Source organism: Platalea leucorodia, assembly GCF_965183815.1.
Source record: "Platalea leucorodia genome assembly, chromosome: 2".
Classification (NCBI taxonomy): Eukaryota; Metazoa; Chordata; class Aves; order Pelecaniformes; family Threskiornithidae; genus Platalea; species Platalea leucorodia.
The window spans coordinates 92,340,722-92,355,191 of NC_138824.1; the positions used below are offsets into that span (position 1 = coordinate 92,340,722).

Consider the following 14,470-nt stretch of genomic DNA (forward strand, 5'->3'; position numbering starts at 1 on the left):
ACCTCCTGTCCTAGAGGTGTAGAATATGAAAAAAATAACTTCTCCATTCCAACATCAACAGGTACGATACATGCAAACATCTGAACATAACACAACTATATCTTGTTATTTCAACATTTAGCCTAGCCCATACTCTAATAAATAGACAACAAAAAGGGATTACAGGGCAAAAATAGGTCAAGAGTACCTTAAACCACTTGGTTACATAAAATTCTGTTCTATAACGAAGGGGGTCCATGTAGTATGACAGTCACTTAATTAAACCTGCTGATTATGTTGCTGAAAAGCTTACCACAACCCTGTCTTAATTTTCTCTGATTTCATTAGAAGTCAAAGATTTCTTGGGAAAGAAAAGGAAGCAGAATAGAAATTACAGGTTTGATAAGAACAAATTATAGGAGCAGGTATACCTTATTATAGCTGCATAGTAATGAGTAAAAGTTTTACCCTAGGTTATAGAGCTGCATCAAAAGAAGCACGGCCAGCAGGTCAAGGGAGATGATTCTGCCCCTCTACTCCACTCTCGTGAGACCCCACTTGGAGTACTGTGTTCAGCTCCGGGGTCCCCAGCATAAGATGGACATGGACCTGCTCAAGTGGGTCCAGAGGAGGGCCACAAAGATAATGAGGGGGATGGAGCACGTCCCCTGTGAGGAGAGGCTTAGAGAGCTGGGGTTGTTCAGCCTGGAGAAGAGAAGGCTCCGGGGAGACCTTACAGCAGCCTTCAAGGACTTAAACAAGGTCTACAGGAAAGATGGGTAGGGACTCTTTATCAGGGAGTATAGTAATAGGGTGAGAGGTAATGGTTTTAAACTGAAAGAAAGTAGATTTGGATTAGATATTAGAAAGAAATTCTTTACTGTGAGGGTAGGAAGACACTGGAACAGATTGCCCAGAGAAGTTGTGGTTTGTGGTTGCCCCATCCCTGGAAGTGTTCAAGGCCAGGTTGGATGGGGCTGTAAGCAACCTGATCTAATGGAAGGTGTCCCGGCCCATGGCAGGGGAGTTGGGACTAGATGATCCTTAAGGTGTCTTCCAACCCAAACCATTCTGTGATCTATGATTCTATGGTCTAATGTTGATGGCCCTTTTGTTTTGTACTGGCTGTCATTCCTTGTGTTTGTAGTTTCACTCATCACACAAAAATTGCTCTATTAACTTTAATGTCACATCTTCCTTTTATCATTAACCACAAAAGGAGTGACTCCTTAACTAATAAGGGATTACAGCAAGGGGTGGGAGAAAGATGGGAAAACAAAGGGATAGAATCCATTAGCTAAAACCTCGAACCAAGTGTAACTTGTACTAGTTTTGCTCTGGAAACACACACATAGAGACAGATGAAGCAAGACAGTCAAAGCATTTCTACAGATGAAATGATTTTTCCAAGAAAACCAGCAACTTGTTAGTTTGGTGAATCATGGAGGTGTGTTTGGATTCTACTTCTCTGTTGCTTAGAATCTGGAGCCATTATTTTAATTCCACTTGACATTTTAGCCTTTTCATTCTTTAATAACACACCTCTAAGAAAAGGGCAACTTATTTCAATGTTAATTATGCCTAACATGGTTTCTAAATGCTCAATCCACTATCCTTTGGTTTATAAAGCATTAAAGTTTTACTGTCAATTAACTTTCTCCTGAGCTGTATATGGGGATTGAATTATTTCCCAGGCTAGTTCTGATGATCCAGAGAGACTAAAGCTCTTAAGGATCCTATTTGAGACAATGGCGAACAATCATTGTGGTATGTGATGTATCTTCTTTAAGAGAATGGGGGTACTCAAGGTGTAGTTCAATGCACATACGAGACCAAAGGATCCCTAACAATCTCAGTATGAAACAGAGCTGGGCTGAGGTTTAGACTGTATCCTTAGGCATTCTGCTAATGGCAGACTTACTAGATGATCTCCTTCCACATGCAGACTCCTTGGTACCAATTACAGACTCCTTGGGTCACATAACACTGACACACTATAGGGGCTGTGCTTGAACTGCCTGGCAGGCACACAGAATTCAAAGTGATCGCAGGGTTACTCTTGTCCTAAGCTTTATTTTCTAGCACTGGAACATTTTTGTAGTTTGTCTTTTTCAAATTCCTTCAGAATTTCCTGAAGCTTCTTACAGACATCAGACCCTTCACTTCTGTACTAGCTCTTCTGCCAATACTGTGTACTGAGACAATACCATCTCCTCAGTTCTTACAATGCTTCTAATTTATCTGTAGATCTCATTGGCCATTTCAGCATTAAGAGTGAGCTCACATTGATATAATAATTTTGTGTGACTGTTGGTCCTTTTCACTAGCAACTGTTTTCCAAAACCAGCCTCTTACCTGGTTTAGCACGCAGACTCTGTTCCACATATAGTACTACATGTTTGGTTGCACTAAAATACATAGTTTATAACAAGGTAGCAGTTCCAGCTAACTGTTCTTTCACAAAATCTGGGTCATTGCTAACTCAACAAGGATTTTATATAATCTTGTAAATTACTGATGAAAAATAGTTAATGTTGTCCAACAAGTACTGGTTCCTGAGGGCTCACTTTCTGATGACACTCCAGCAACAAATTAACCACAAAATTTGCTATTTTTTCAATCTGGACAATGTATTATTTTAGTTCCATACAAGTATTAGGTTTGGGTTTTGATCAGGATGTCATATAGGAAGTAAGGTAAACATACTGTATTCTTTTTATCTATTAGATCTGTAATACTGCCAAAAATATAATAAGATTATTTAACAAGATCTATTTTACAAGAAAACATGTTGAGTGACATTGATTTTTACCTTCTAATTCCCTCTTGGCAGAGTTTTTAAAATATCAGCTGGACACTTTTCCTGGTACTGCAGGCTAAGAAATTCTGATCCAAGGATTGATTTTAGTTAGCTTGCTTCCACCTTTGTTTTTCTTCATAAATCTAAGCACTCTATCATTTCTGTAGAGAAGCGGCTACTCCCAACCCTAAGGAAAGCTACCACTGTGGCTAAAATACTGCTTCTTCTTCAGATAACGAAGTTAACAAAATTTTCAGATGAGATCAATGTTTTGCCTCCATCCACAGGAACACCACCTGGGGACTTCTGTCACAATATTCGATTTTCTGCGTGCCTGTAAATATTCCTGTGTTTCCTCATTAGCACAACAAATACACTGAATCAACCGGCACTGTCTTTGTACTGAACACATCTTTGTCTGTTTTCATACTATCAGCTGGTTATCTCAGCTTCCCTTTTTAGCTGTTCTTTAGCTCGCCACCTCTCTGAATTCACTACCAAAGCCCCATTTAGTTCTCTGCATCATCTTGACATTTCTACTCCCTCATGTAACTATTTAAGTGTCCTAGAAGGAAAAAATAAATATCAAAAAGATTGTGTTTACTGCAGTATGATTTAGTTTCTGACTTTCCATTGCTTACTTCCCTCTTTCAGATACTTTTATAATTTCCTTTGATGGATAAAGAAGCATCATGAACTAACCGAAAAATAACCACTTCTTTGCTGTAATGTTGTTTCTTCGCTAAATTTTAGCAATTAATATTCTAAAATTTTCAGATATGTTCATTCACATTCCAACTTTAAAAATAATTTGAGAAGTTGCTAAGCAACAGTGACCTGGCCTCTGGTCAGTTAACAACCTATGTTCTGAGATCATGATGGAGGTCTTACTATGTCCTTATCAGAGTTTTGTGTGTAGATTCTACTCTCTCTCCCAGCTAGTATTCCTTTCTTCTACAGTGCAATGCAAAGAATCCCCCACACCACTCAATAAAGTCATTATGACTTTTTTTAGTTCACTTCTACACCATTTATTACAAACACAAGCAATTACTTTTTAAAATGACAACAAAAGGATTTTAACTAGGATTTAAATATCCTGTCATTCAAGAAATATTTCAGCCTCCAACCTGTGTTACATCTGTTCTACAACTTCTACTGACTGCTAGTCCTGTAGTCACTCATCAGGCTAGTCTTGTTTCTAATACTGCAATAACTATTGTCATCTTCCTGAAAACGTGCCCAGCAACACCCTAAAATGTTTTACAGCACAGATACTGTAATCTAAGTTGAATGAATCTGTAACAAAAAGACTTCTCATAAATAATCAAGAAATTTCTTCTTTTTATTCCAGAAAAGAAACAAAAAAACCAAGGGGTACACCAAGTATGAAAACGAACATACACCATGAAAGCACATGACTGATTCCAATGACACCTGGAGAAGTGAACTGCAGAAATATGCAGAAGGACTCTATTGATCAAGAAAAGAAGTGATGAAACAAATCTATGGATTTTTCACATTCATGGACTGACTATAATTCAAACCTTTACTAAATTTTCTAAGGAAACTGCTACTTACATTTTAAGTAGCATACTCAAAAATTATTTCTGTTGTTATAGAATACTTGTGGGACATTACATTAGCTTTGATATAACCATGTACAGATACCCTAACAGGTAAATATAAACACAAATTTTATCGTAGAATCATTTAGGTTGGAAAAGACCTTTAAGATTATCAAGTCCAACCATTAACCTAGCACTGCCAAGTCCACCACTAAACCATGTCCCCAAGCGCCACATCTACACGTCTTTTAAATACCTCCAGGGATGGGGACTCACAACCACTTCCCTTGGCAGCCTGTTCCAGCGCCTGATTACCCTTTCAGGGAAGAAACTTTTCCTAATATCCAGTCGAAACCTCCCCTGGCACAACTTGAGTCCATTTCCTCTTGTCCTATGGCTTGCTACCTGGGAGAAGAGACTAACCCCCACCTCGCTACAACCTCCTTTCAGGTAGTTGTGGAGACCAATAAGGTCTCCCCTGAGCCTCCTTTTCTCCAGGCTAAACAATCCCAGTTCCCTCAGCTGCTCAAGTTCTTTTAAGAAATGCAACCTAGAGTGCTTTATAGGTTTAAATAAAGCATTAAAAAAAAAAAAAAAAAAAAAAATCAACTTGCAATGGAGGGGTCAAAACGAAAACCAAGCAAAAAAGAAAGCAATTAAGATTTCAGTATAAAATTTAAGATACAAGAAAAATTAGAGGCAATGGAGACTGACCAAAGCTGACAAGGTCACTCTGAAGACTAATGCACACTTCTCATTGATGAGGAACAGGGAGAAAACAGTGTACAATTAGTTGACCTCCCTCTGGCTGACTGAGGAGCAGGCAAACAAGAAAAGATGTGTGGTATAACTGGCAAAATTTGAGCACAGATCAGTGCTGGATGAGAAGTGGAAGTGAGAAATTAGCACAAATTCAGGATGTCAGATAAACAAACCAAACTAATTTCTTTTTTAGAGGGGGTCTCCTGTGGTTGTGTGCCTTTGAGAAAACCAAAAGGCAAATGGAAAGCACTGTTTTGAGCCTGGGTAGATAGAACTTGGGTAGTGATGACAAAGACAAGGCTGAGGATTTGATCAATAGCAAAATGAAAAGAAAGGTCATTTTCTGAATCCATTTAGGAAAACCTTAAAAATACAGATTCTCTCGGAGAGAAGAAAAAAAAAATCCGTCATATTTAAGACTATTCTTACCTGTTTTCTGGGGTGAAAGGTCTTTTGCTGATGGAACTTTCAAATTAACTCTGCTTGATGCCAACACTGGAATAGAGAACTTCTCAGGAACCTCAAAGAATTCTTGCATGCTTACTTCTACACTGTAATCTATATACTTCGGCTCTGGGGGGAATTTACGAGGTTTCAGGAGTGCCTGTCTCTGCAAGTGAAGGAATAATGTATACATATGAACAATCATCTCATAATAATTTCAGGTTAAGAAATGTAAAATTATACAGACTTAAGGGTGTAATTCTAAAACTGAATTGGCAATTAGGCAAGTTATATAGAAATTGTTGAGACATCCTTCTAAATAAAAACTGTCTTGTATAATTTTTTTAGACATCATGCATCCGAAACACTCGTTTAAGAAAAATTCATTTTGAGATTTACAGTAAAACCACCTCCTACTCAGAAACCACTCTGCAAGCCTTTATAGGTATTCACAGAAAGAAAGAAAAGGGGAGAAAAAACATTAAAAGAAAAACGCATTTTCTATCAGATGTAGACAGGAGTTTCTTCTTTTACTTTGTAAAGTTTCTGAGAGATAAAAAGCATGAAAAGGAAAAATTATTTTGATATTTTGCAAGGCATAACTATGCAGTAAGCTGAGCTAACTTTGATGCTTTAACATTGACAATATATTTTAGAAATCAAAGCATTTAGAATTAATTTGAGGTACAAATAAGCTCCTCCTCTTCGTAAAGAGCATTGCTAATCAACAGCATGAAACATATTAGTAAAGGATTAGCACAGTATGTAAAAGGCAAGCTCAAAATAGGCATCTAAACCTCTTAATGAACTAAATTTGACTCCTGTAAGATAGAATTACAGAAATAATGCAATGATTTAATACACCACTTGCTCAAAATTGCCATTTTCAATCCAATAACACAGTATAATTGCAATACTCAAGATTAATTGTAAGTTGAAAATTTAAAATCTGAAACTAATTGCATCTTTTTCATAGACGTGTCTTTGAATTCATGACTATTGTGAATTATCTTGAGCAAATCTAGTGAGGAGATAAATACAGAAATATTCAGTTTGTGCTAGGAAATCTGGTTTATTCTCAAAGCCTATTGGTTTTAAGTGATGCCAGGACAGCAGGTATCGCAGTACATATTGCAAAGGGACAAGGAATGGAGATCCGTTGTGGAAATTCAAAAAGACAATTTAAAAGGAAAGCTGATCGTTGTTAAGGGTTACTATTAAGGGCAATATAGTCAAATTACCATTCAGATCAATTGGGTTGGTGGCTTGTCTTTTTTTTTTTTTTTTTTTTTTTTCTCCCTGTTTTAATATAACACTCACATGCTCTTGCCAGTTTTAGAAAGCAAACCTACGTTCTGCCATTGCTTCGATTTCACCATTAATCTACCCATCCAAAGTGTCAACATGGTGTTAAACACGAAGTATATATGCAATTTGGGAACCTGTTAAGCTTTACAGTTTTTCAACACAATAAATATAGAAACAGATCATTATTCAAGATTTTTGTTCTATGAAGCACAACTGGACAGATGTATCTGACTAAAAAAATACTTATCAAAACAAAACATTAACATAGTTCTTTTTTTACTGTATTTACACCACTTGTATGGTGCAAATATAATTTACAGAAGGGACAAGAAGAATCATTATGTGAGCTGAAAACCTGAACTCACTATTAAATTCTGTCATGCAAGACTGGAAGTTCACTGATAGTACATGCTCTAAATAAATAAATAAATAAATAAATAAGGTGCTAATAATTCAGTTGCTATATTAATAACAAGTTCAATTTCTCTCTGATAGGACTGAAGTGACAGAAGACTTTGCAGTGGGAAGAAGATATTTCATTCTCACTTGTAATGGGAAGTTCCAAATCAAAAAGATTACATATATTTACCAGTTTAAATTTAACTTTGACTTTCTGCATATTCAAATATAAATTTATACCTACACCTGATTTTGGTAATTAGATTATTTTCCAACACTGAAATAAAAATCCAACATGATTAAAAAGTTTTGGGAAGTCTTAATTGACAAAATGATTGTAAGATGACCTTTGGTGGAGCACTGAACACATTTAAAGTATAATTATCTTGAAGAGATATCTTACTATTTAAAAAAAAAAAAAAAATCACTGAAGTACTTTAAGATCCTTTTTCATGCTATCTCATTTTTAAAGATATGTTAGGAAAAAAGATAGCTGGTTAGTATTACGTAGTCTATGAACATTTCAAATATTTCTTGGTACCTTATCAAAGAGTAAAGGATGAAAAAAGTTTTAATGAGAGACCTAGATGTTTTTGAAAGGGGAAAAGAAAATCCTGCAAACACACACAAGACTAAACCCTGTTGCCTCAAAGGGTAACATTTTTAAGAAAAGAGAAAATGTTCAATGTAATTCAGATAAGTGTTGCAGCTGCTCTCCTTCTTTTTAGTATTTTTTCAGGGCAGTGAGAGTTAAATGGAATTTAATATTTTTTAACTCTCATTATCAACTGCAGGTCTAAGGCTGCTGTGCCTTTAGACACAGATTCCAATATGTACTTCATCAACGTAATGGTTCATGATATTCCAAGTGTGGAAGTGTTATTACCAGTTAAGAACAGTATTTGCATTCAGTTCCCAGGATTAATTTTTTTTTTAGAATAATTTTTCAAAAAAGGATTGGAGGGTATATAAAGCATGAGAATTAAACTTGATATTTTTCAAAGACTGATTGATTTTCCAAGGTATTTTCTTAGATTTACCATCTGCACTATCTATGTATAAAGGATGGCAGATTCTATTACAGAGTGCTGAGACACCTTACTCTTTCCTTGCATATTACTGTTTTCCAAATCCTAATTTAGCCCCATTTTTCCTTCCAGGAATTAACTTCTAAAAACGTTACTCATTAATAAAAGAATTTTATGTCTCAATCTCTCAAAATCCTGTGATCAATCATGTTTGCCATCGCCCTTAATCCCATATCAAAAGATAAGTGACGTAATATAAAAGACATTGGTCCCAGTTCTAACTTCCACAAATTCACAGATCCTTTTATGAAAAGTTCATTTCCATTCAAACATATCTAATGTAACTTTTTAATTACAGTATCTTCTCTCTTCAAGGACAACATGATTCTTTCTCAGAAAAAAAAAAAAAAAAAAAACCCACACAAACCAAACAAACAAGCAAACAAAAAAATCACCACAAACCACCTATATTTAAAAAACCAAACTGTTCAAACTGAGCTTACAACTTTTGCATCATGACATGGAAGATCACAAAATCCTTACTGAATCCTGGGGGACTATGAAGAGCACGAACATTGAAGATCAGAGCTTGATAGATGTAGGATGAGATTCTGTCACATTAGCCAAGCAGCAGAAGCCACAGCTTCAAGTGCACAAGGTCTCTGATCATTTTCCATTGATCAAAGCTAAAACTCATCACCACCACCATTATGTACTAAGATAAAAATACTCAACATTGCTTAGCCACATGGATAGCAGGCTAGAAAGAAAATGCACAATGTCCTAAGAGCTGGAATATAGCTAAGGATACAGAGATCTTGTGTCCACCCTCAGCTGAGCCATGCATTCGAAGGGAGGCAAAATGGAGCCTAAGTAAATATTTTTTATAGCTTAACCATGAGGACACATCTGGACACAGTGGGAAGTGCAACCTTTAGTTTTGGCATTCTTGTAGAACAGGACTTGTCTTCCTTTCCTATTGTAATGTCTAATTATACAAGTAGATTACTGGCATCTCTGACTATGAAGAGCCCTATATCTAGACACTAGGTGTAATTTGTGCCTCTTTAGGTAGATTCTAGAAAAATGGAACACTCAGGCATGTTATATTGAATTTCACTTCACTGACCGCAACATCCTTCCCCTCGCACATCCAAGTGAATGAATTCTAGTTATTCTGTTATTTCCTTCGTTTATTCACTTCCATCTATTTACCACCATTAGCAACTTCAATCTAAACAAGTTACGTTCTTCTTCTACGTTCTCTCCCTTTTCTTTCCAGATACCCTTTTTCTTCTGTTGCTATGTTCACTTAAACTTCCCACCTACAGCTTTCTCTCATTCATCATTAACAAAGGCAATTTGTAATTATTCACAACAATGCCAGTCCCAACCTTGCAGTGGCAGAGTTCCATCCTATATTCCCTTTACTACCATCTAAAAATGTTTTAGGACGAATTAAATTAATAAAATACTCAGGAGGTAAGAAATTAACATAACTGTATATTTAAAATATAGAACTTTCCTAATATTTTTCATTAAAAATAATAAAAAAAAAAAAAAATCACAGTCAGAAATGGGCATGCAACCAGGTTATTATTTAGTTTGGGGGGGTTTATGCCTTGTATATATTTATAGGGTGTCTACTACCAGAATTAAACAGCATAAGGCTCCTGATTTTAATCTCTCATTTTCCTTTAAATATTGAGATCTGCACCTTTGGATTCCTACTGCTTTAGCATCCTTGCTTCGTATCTCTTAATTACTTAACTCCTTTAACTGCTTTATTAAATTTTTATGTTATTTGGTTTCAAATTTATTTTTTTAATTATACCAAAATTTAAAGCACCAAAATAAACCCTTTTACAAATGGTTTGGATTATGTTGGCAGTAGAGGTTACTTTTGGGGGACAGGGAAGGAGAATGGCAGGTTAAATACTTAGCCTTGCCGCTAGTAAGTCCTTCAGTGCCCAAGACTGTAAAATAAACTATTAAAATTCTATTTCTAGCAGAATTGTTTAATGAGCTGATTTTAATCTAATTTAGAAAGTAAAAGATAGAAATAAAGATAAAGATTTAGCTAATACTCCTGCTCCTTTCCATTGAATGTCCATTTCCAAGCTCCTCAGGCTTGTTGACTGTCACTTCTGTACATGTTCCAAAGGATTTCATGAGCCTAAATAATCCAGCAAACCACAGGAGCTGTGGATGGGATCTCGGGGAGGGGGGTGCAATTTGGACAAAGAACCTAAAACCATACTGCAGCTCCGAATTTAATTGCAGAACACTAGCCCCCCTCAAAAAAGTTTCTTCAATAAATGCCACCAGAATTTCTATGCTGTCACTTTTATACAGACAGTAAGAATCTATGACAAAAAATTATTAGGAACACTTTTCAGAATTTAATCTGCATAGTGGATTACCATATTGAGATATATTTAATGCGTAAAGTCTTTTTTACATCAGTATATAGCAGAACGTCTCCATTTTATTTCTCATAAACAATTATAAGACTTTCTGTACATGGAGCAAAATACTTCTTTCTGCATATTAGTTTCACTTCTCACATGATAATTTATTCAGTGTTAGTATCCATCATTATGTATTTTATAACTAATTTAATTGCCCTCCACTCTTCTACGACACAAGTAATTTTAGGACTCATATTAGATCTTAGCATACCTAGTGGTACAAAGAGTGTTCCTATTATGTTCTGTCTTGATTACATCCACAGCTTCAGAGCAGTCAAGTCTTTTGTCAAGTATTTGCTAAATGACTGTGATATTAAAGGACTTCAGTTATGAAAAGTTTATAAAATGTTACCACAGCAGTGGATTAGCTATAATCCAAAAGGAAAATATTTGAGTCTAGATTACATGGTTACAATTCTTGTTGCACTACAAACATATAACAGACTAAATCTACTCTTCCATTTTTCCTCATTTAATTTGTTTTTATTGCTTTTAAAACTTATTTTAAACAGAAGGCATAAATTTAGCAACATCAAGACACCAAGGAAAATTCTCTTCCTCTTAGTACTGGGAATCACATAGCACTGTGAACCATACTCAGGGAACAGTCTAACTGGAAAACTGCAATAATATACAGCTGTCCAGCAATCTGTCTGAGGCCAGATAACATCAGGTTCACAAGGGAAATTAAAACCCAGAGTGTGGCTATCATTCATAGATGGTTACATTTGAATCCTACCTGAGCAAAAAGCTTTTTTTGGCAATATTACCATTATAAGTTTATTCACAAGTACTAATCGAATGTTTAATGGACTACCTTGGGAGGATTTTTTGTTTCCAGATGTTGAAATCTTGGGAAAATATCTCTAGGTTGGAACGATGTCTAAGTAGGGAGCTATAGCTTATGAGGAAGATTTGCAGTTTTCCAAAATTATTTTGTATTGATTGCAAGACAACAAAAAGTCTTTTCTGCTCCTTGATTTATTCTCAAAGTCTATTCTTTAAAAAAAAAAAAAAAAAAAAAAATCCTGTTTGAGAATTTTCATTTCTTACAAAAGTGTGCATAAAGAAGGATACTAACACAGATACCTGTTGCAAAGAGTATGAAAGCTTTTTTTAATCAATGGGTATTTTTCGGAAGCTAACTGAAGTAAAACGTTAGTGGTCTTTTTAACTGCAGCCACGATTTTTTAAAGGAAGCACTTCTTAATAGCATGGAGTGAGGAAGCAGCTTCAGAATGAACATGTAAAATGTTTCAGTGTTTGAGAGGAACTGGGCTTAGTAACTGTCAGATTATAGAATGCGTGAAAAAAACATAAATTCACATTATTTCCTGAAACCTAAAAAATTCAGTCCTACCAATCAAGAATAACTAAATAATTGCAGTAACACATTACTGTGTTTCTCACCTCTACTCTGGACAGCCCTAACAATGCAGTTGCAACTCGAACACTACTGCTCTGCAGAGTCCCGGTAATCTTTCTTCTTTCATATTCAATAGTTGACATCTGCTGCTGTGCAGCAATGGCCAGAGCCCTCTCTCTTGACTCATTGATCAATGGAATCCTCAGATTTTCTTCAAGAATCTGAGAAAAACCACATTTCAAATATAAAACTGGCTCTACTGCACTCGAACCTGTTAAAAAAAAAAAAAACCCAAACACAGATTTGTCAGCTGCTAGTGTAACTGCATAGAGTATTTACAATCCCTAATCTCCAAAGAAAAGCCAGAATACAACATTCCTTTGATGTTTAGTTACATGCTATTACTCTAGTACATGCTATTTACTCCAGTAATACTTTTTTTTTATTTTTAATCATAATGGGAAAATAAAAATTAACACAGACTGAAATCCAAATCAAAAGTTGCTTTTGATAGTTAAATCAAAAAACCTCAGACTTTAGTGTTACTACTACTATTATGATGGTAATGAAAGTTTAAAAAGTCTTTCTGATACCCTTACAACACAGCCACTCTTTTATCCCTCTAGGTGATGTTGTATCCCCTCTAAAAGAAGCCACCAGCAATTATTTCAAATAATAGCTGCACTGTTTCTGAAATAGGACTTACAGCAGTTTATCACTGGCTATTGGAAGACAAAAGTATTGGATTGCCTATCAAATCACAACACTGCAGACAAAACTCATGTGTTTTAAAACCAGAAAAATTTGAGATAAAGATGACTCGTGCTGGTTCATCTGGCTACAAACTATATTCTGAAGTAGAAAAGAAGAGAAATTACGAAAAAATATTTATGTAGACTATGTAGAAAACAATACAAGAAAGTTGAAAGAGATAGCTAACAACCAGCTGCTGCTCTGAAGAGAATGGACAGGACAACATTAAAAAAAGTATCTGATAGTTACACTGTAGTATCTGTCTTACACTTCACTATAAACAACTTCTTTTATCAGATGTATTTAATTAATTTTAACAAAAATGCATGGGAAATAAAGAATATTTGCAAAGGAGAATTATTTTCTCTATTTCACTCTTCTCCCTTCTATTCACTTTACCTTCTAATGTACTGCTAATATGCAGAACATTTGGACTATCCATTGGAAGCAATCCTGAAGGTAAAGGTATATCACCTGTTCCCTCTATCAGGTATACAAATTCTCCAATCTGAAACACAAGAACATACACATCCACACAATTCAGAAAGCAACTCATGCAGAACAGAATGTAAAATATTAAAAATAAAACCAAAGATATCTTAGTAATACTTAAGATTCAACTTGTAAAATAATTTACATATTCAGGAGAGCTATTATTTTAAAGCTATGTTTAAATAAAAGAAAATTATCATTTCAAACCCTGCTATGATAACAAAGTACCTTTAATTGAGAATATTAAATCTGAAAAGTCAAGACATTTCAACGAGTTGAATCCTTTCCAACTCCTCATATAATTTAATCGAATGAGGATACCCTGACCCATAAATACAGCAATAAAGTGAATTCTAATTTTGTGTTATAGACACATATAATTTAAACATATACACAAGTTTACTTCATTGCTCCTCACTATTAAGTACTTTTTAAAAAAAATGTTTACAGTCATTTTGAGCCAGTAACATTTCTCTAGAAAGCAAAAAAAGGCAGAAGTCAAAGCAGGTTAGCATCATGTACAAATCCTCCATTAAGAAGAAATAAAGTTAACAAATCTTAATTATTTCATCAAAAATAATGGAAAACCTACAGAATCTTGAAAGTAAACATAAACATGACCTAGAATAAAGGAAGCTAGTAATCTGTCATAGAGGAAAGGATAAATGAATTAGCAGAGAAATAACACTTTGAATTATAGATGAAACAAAAAAATACAGTACAAATGAAAGACAGAAGAGTGTTTTTAAAAGAAAGAAAACTCACTAAAAGAACTCCAAATTATAAAGGCCACAATCAGAACATTCCCAAAACTGAAAGATATCTAATTAGGTACCTATACATCTATCTGGACTAGGCAGGAGATTTAATAGATATGTTACTTTTGCTTTGATGACATCTTTTTGTTTACCACAAACTTTTTTTGGACAACTTTAGCTTCTACTGATTGCAAGGTAAAGGATCAAATGCTGCTGCAACTGATATAATTTGCACAAGTCACCTCTTTATTTCCATAAACCACATTCTGTAAAACTCTGCCCTAAAAATACATATTTTATCTTATATTCTTCATTCCAGGTATGAAGGAAATCATTTATTTA

The 14,470-nt window shown here is 34.9% G+C and overlaps 1 protein-coding gene across 1 annotated transcript in view; it reads right to left on the reverse strand.

Annotated features, from left to right (window-relative positions):
• Positions 1 to 14,470, reverse strand: part of CFAP47 (cilia and flagella associated protein 47) — a gene marked incomplete at both ends in the record, with an annotated part of 347,065 nt that overhangs the window by 186,568 nt on the left and 146,027 nt on the right. Inside the window, 3 exons of the mRNA XM_082336357.1 lie at positions 5,539 to 5,719; positions 12,170 to 12,396; positions 13,278 to 13,386. Coding sequence (XP_082192483.1) covers positions 5,539 to 5,719; positions 12,170 to 12,396; positions 13,278 to 13,386 — 517 coding nt within the window. The remainder of the gene's footprint in view (positions 1 to 5,538; positions 5,720 to 12,169; positions 12,397 to 13,277; positions 13,387 to 14,470) is intronic.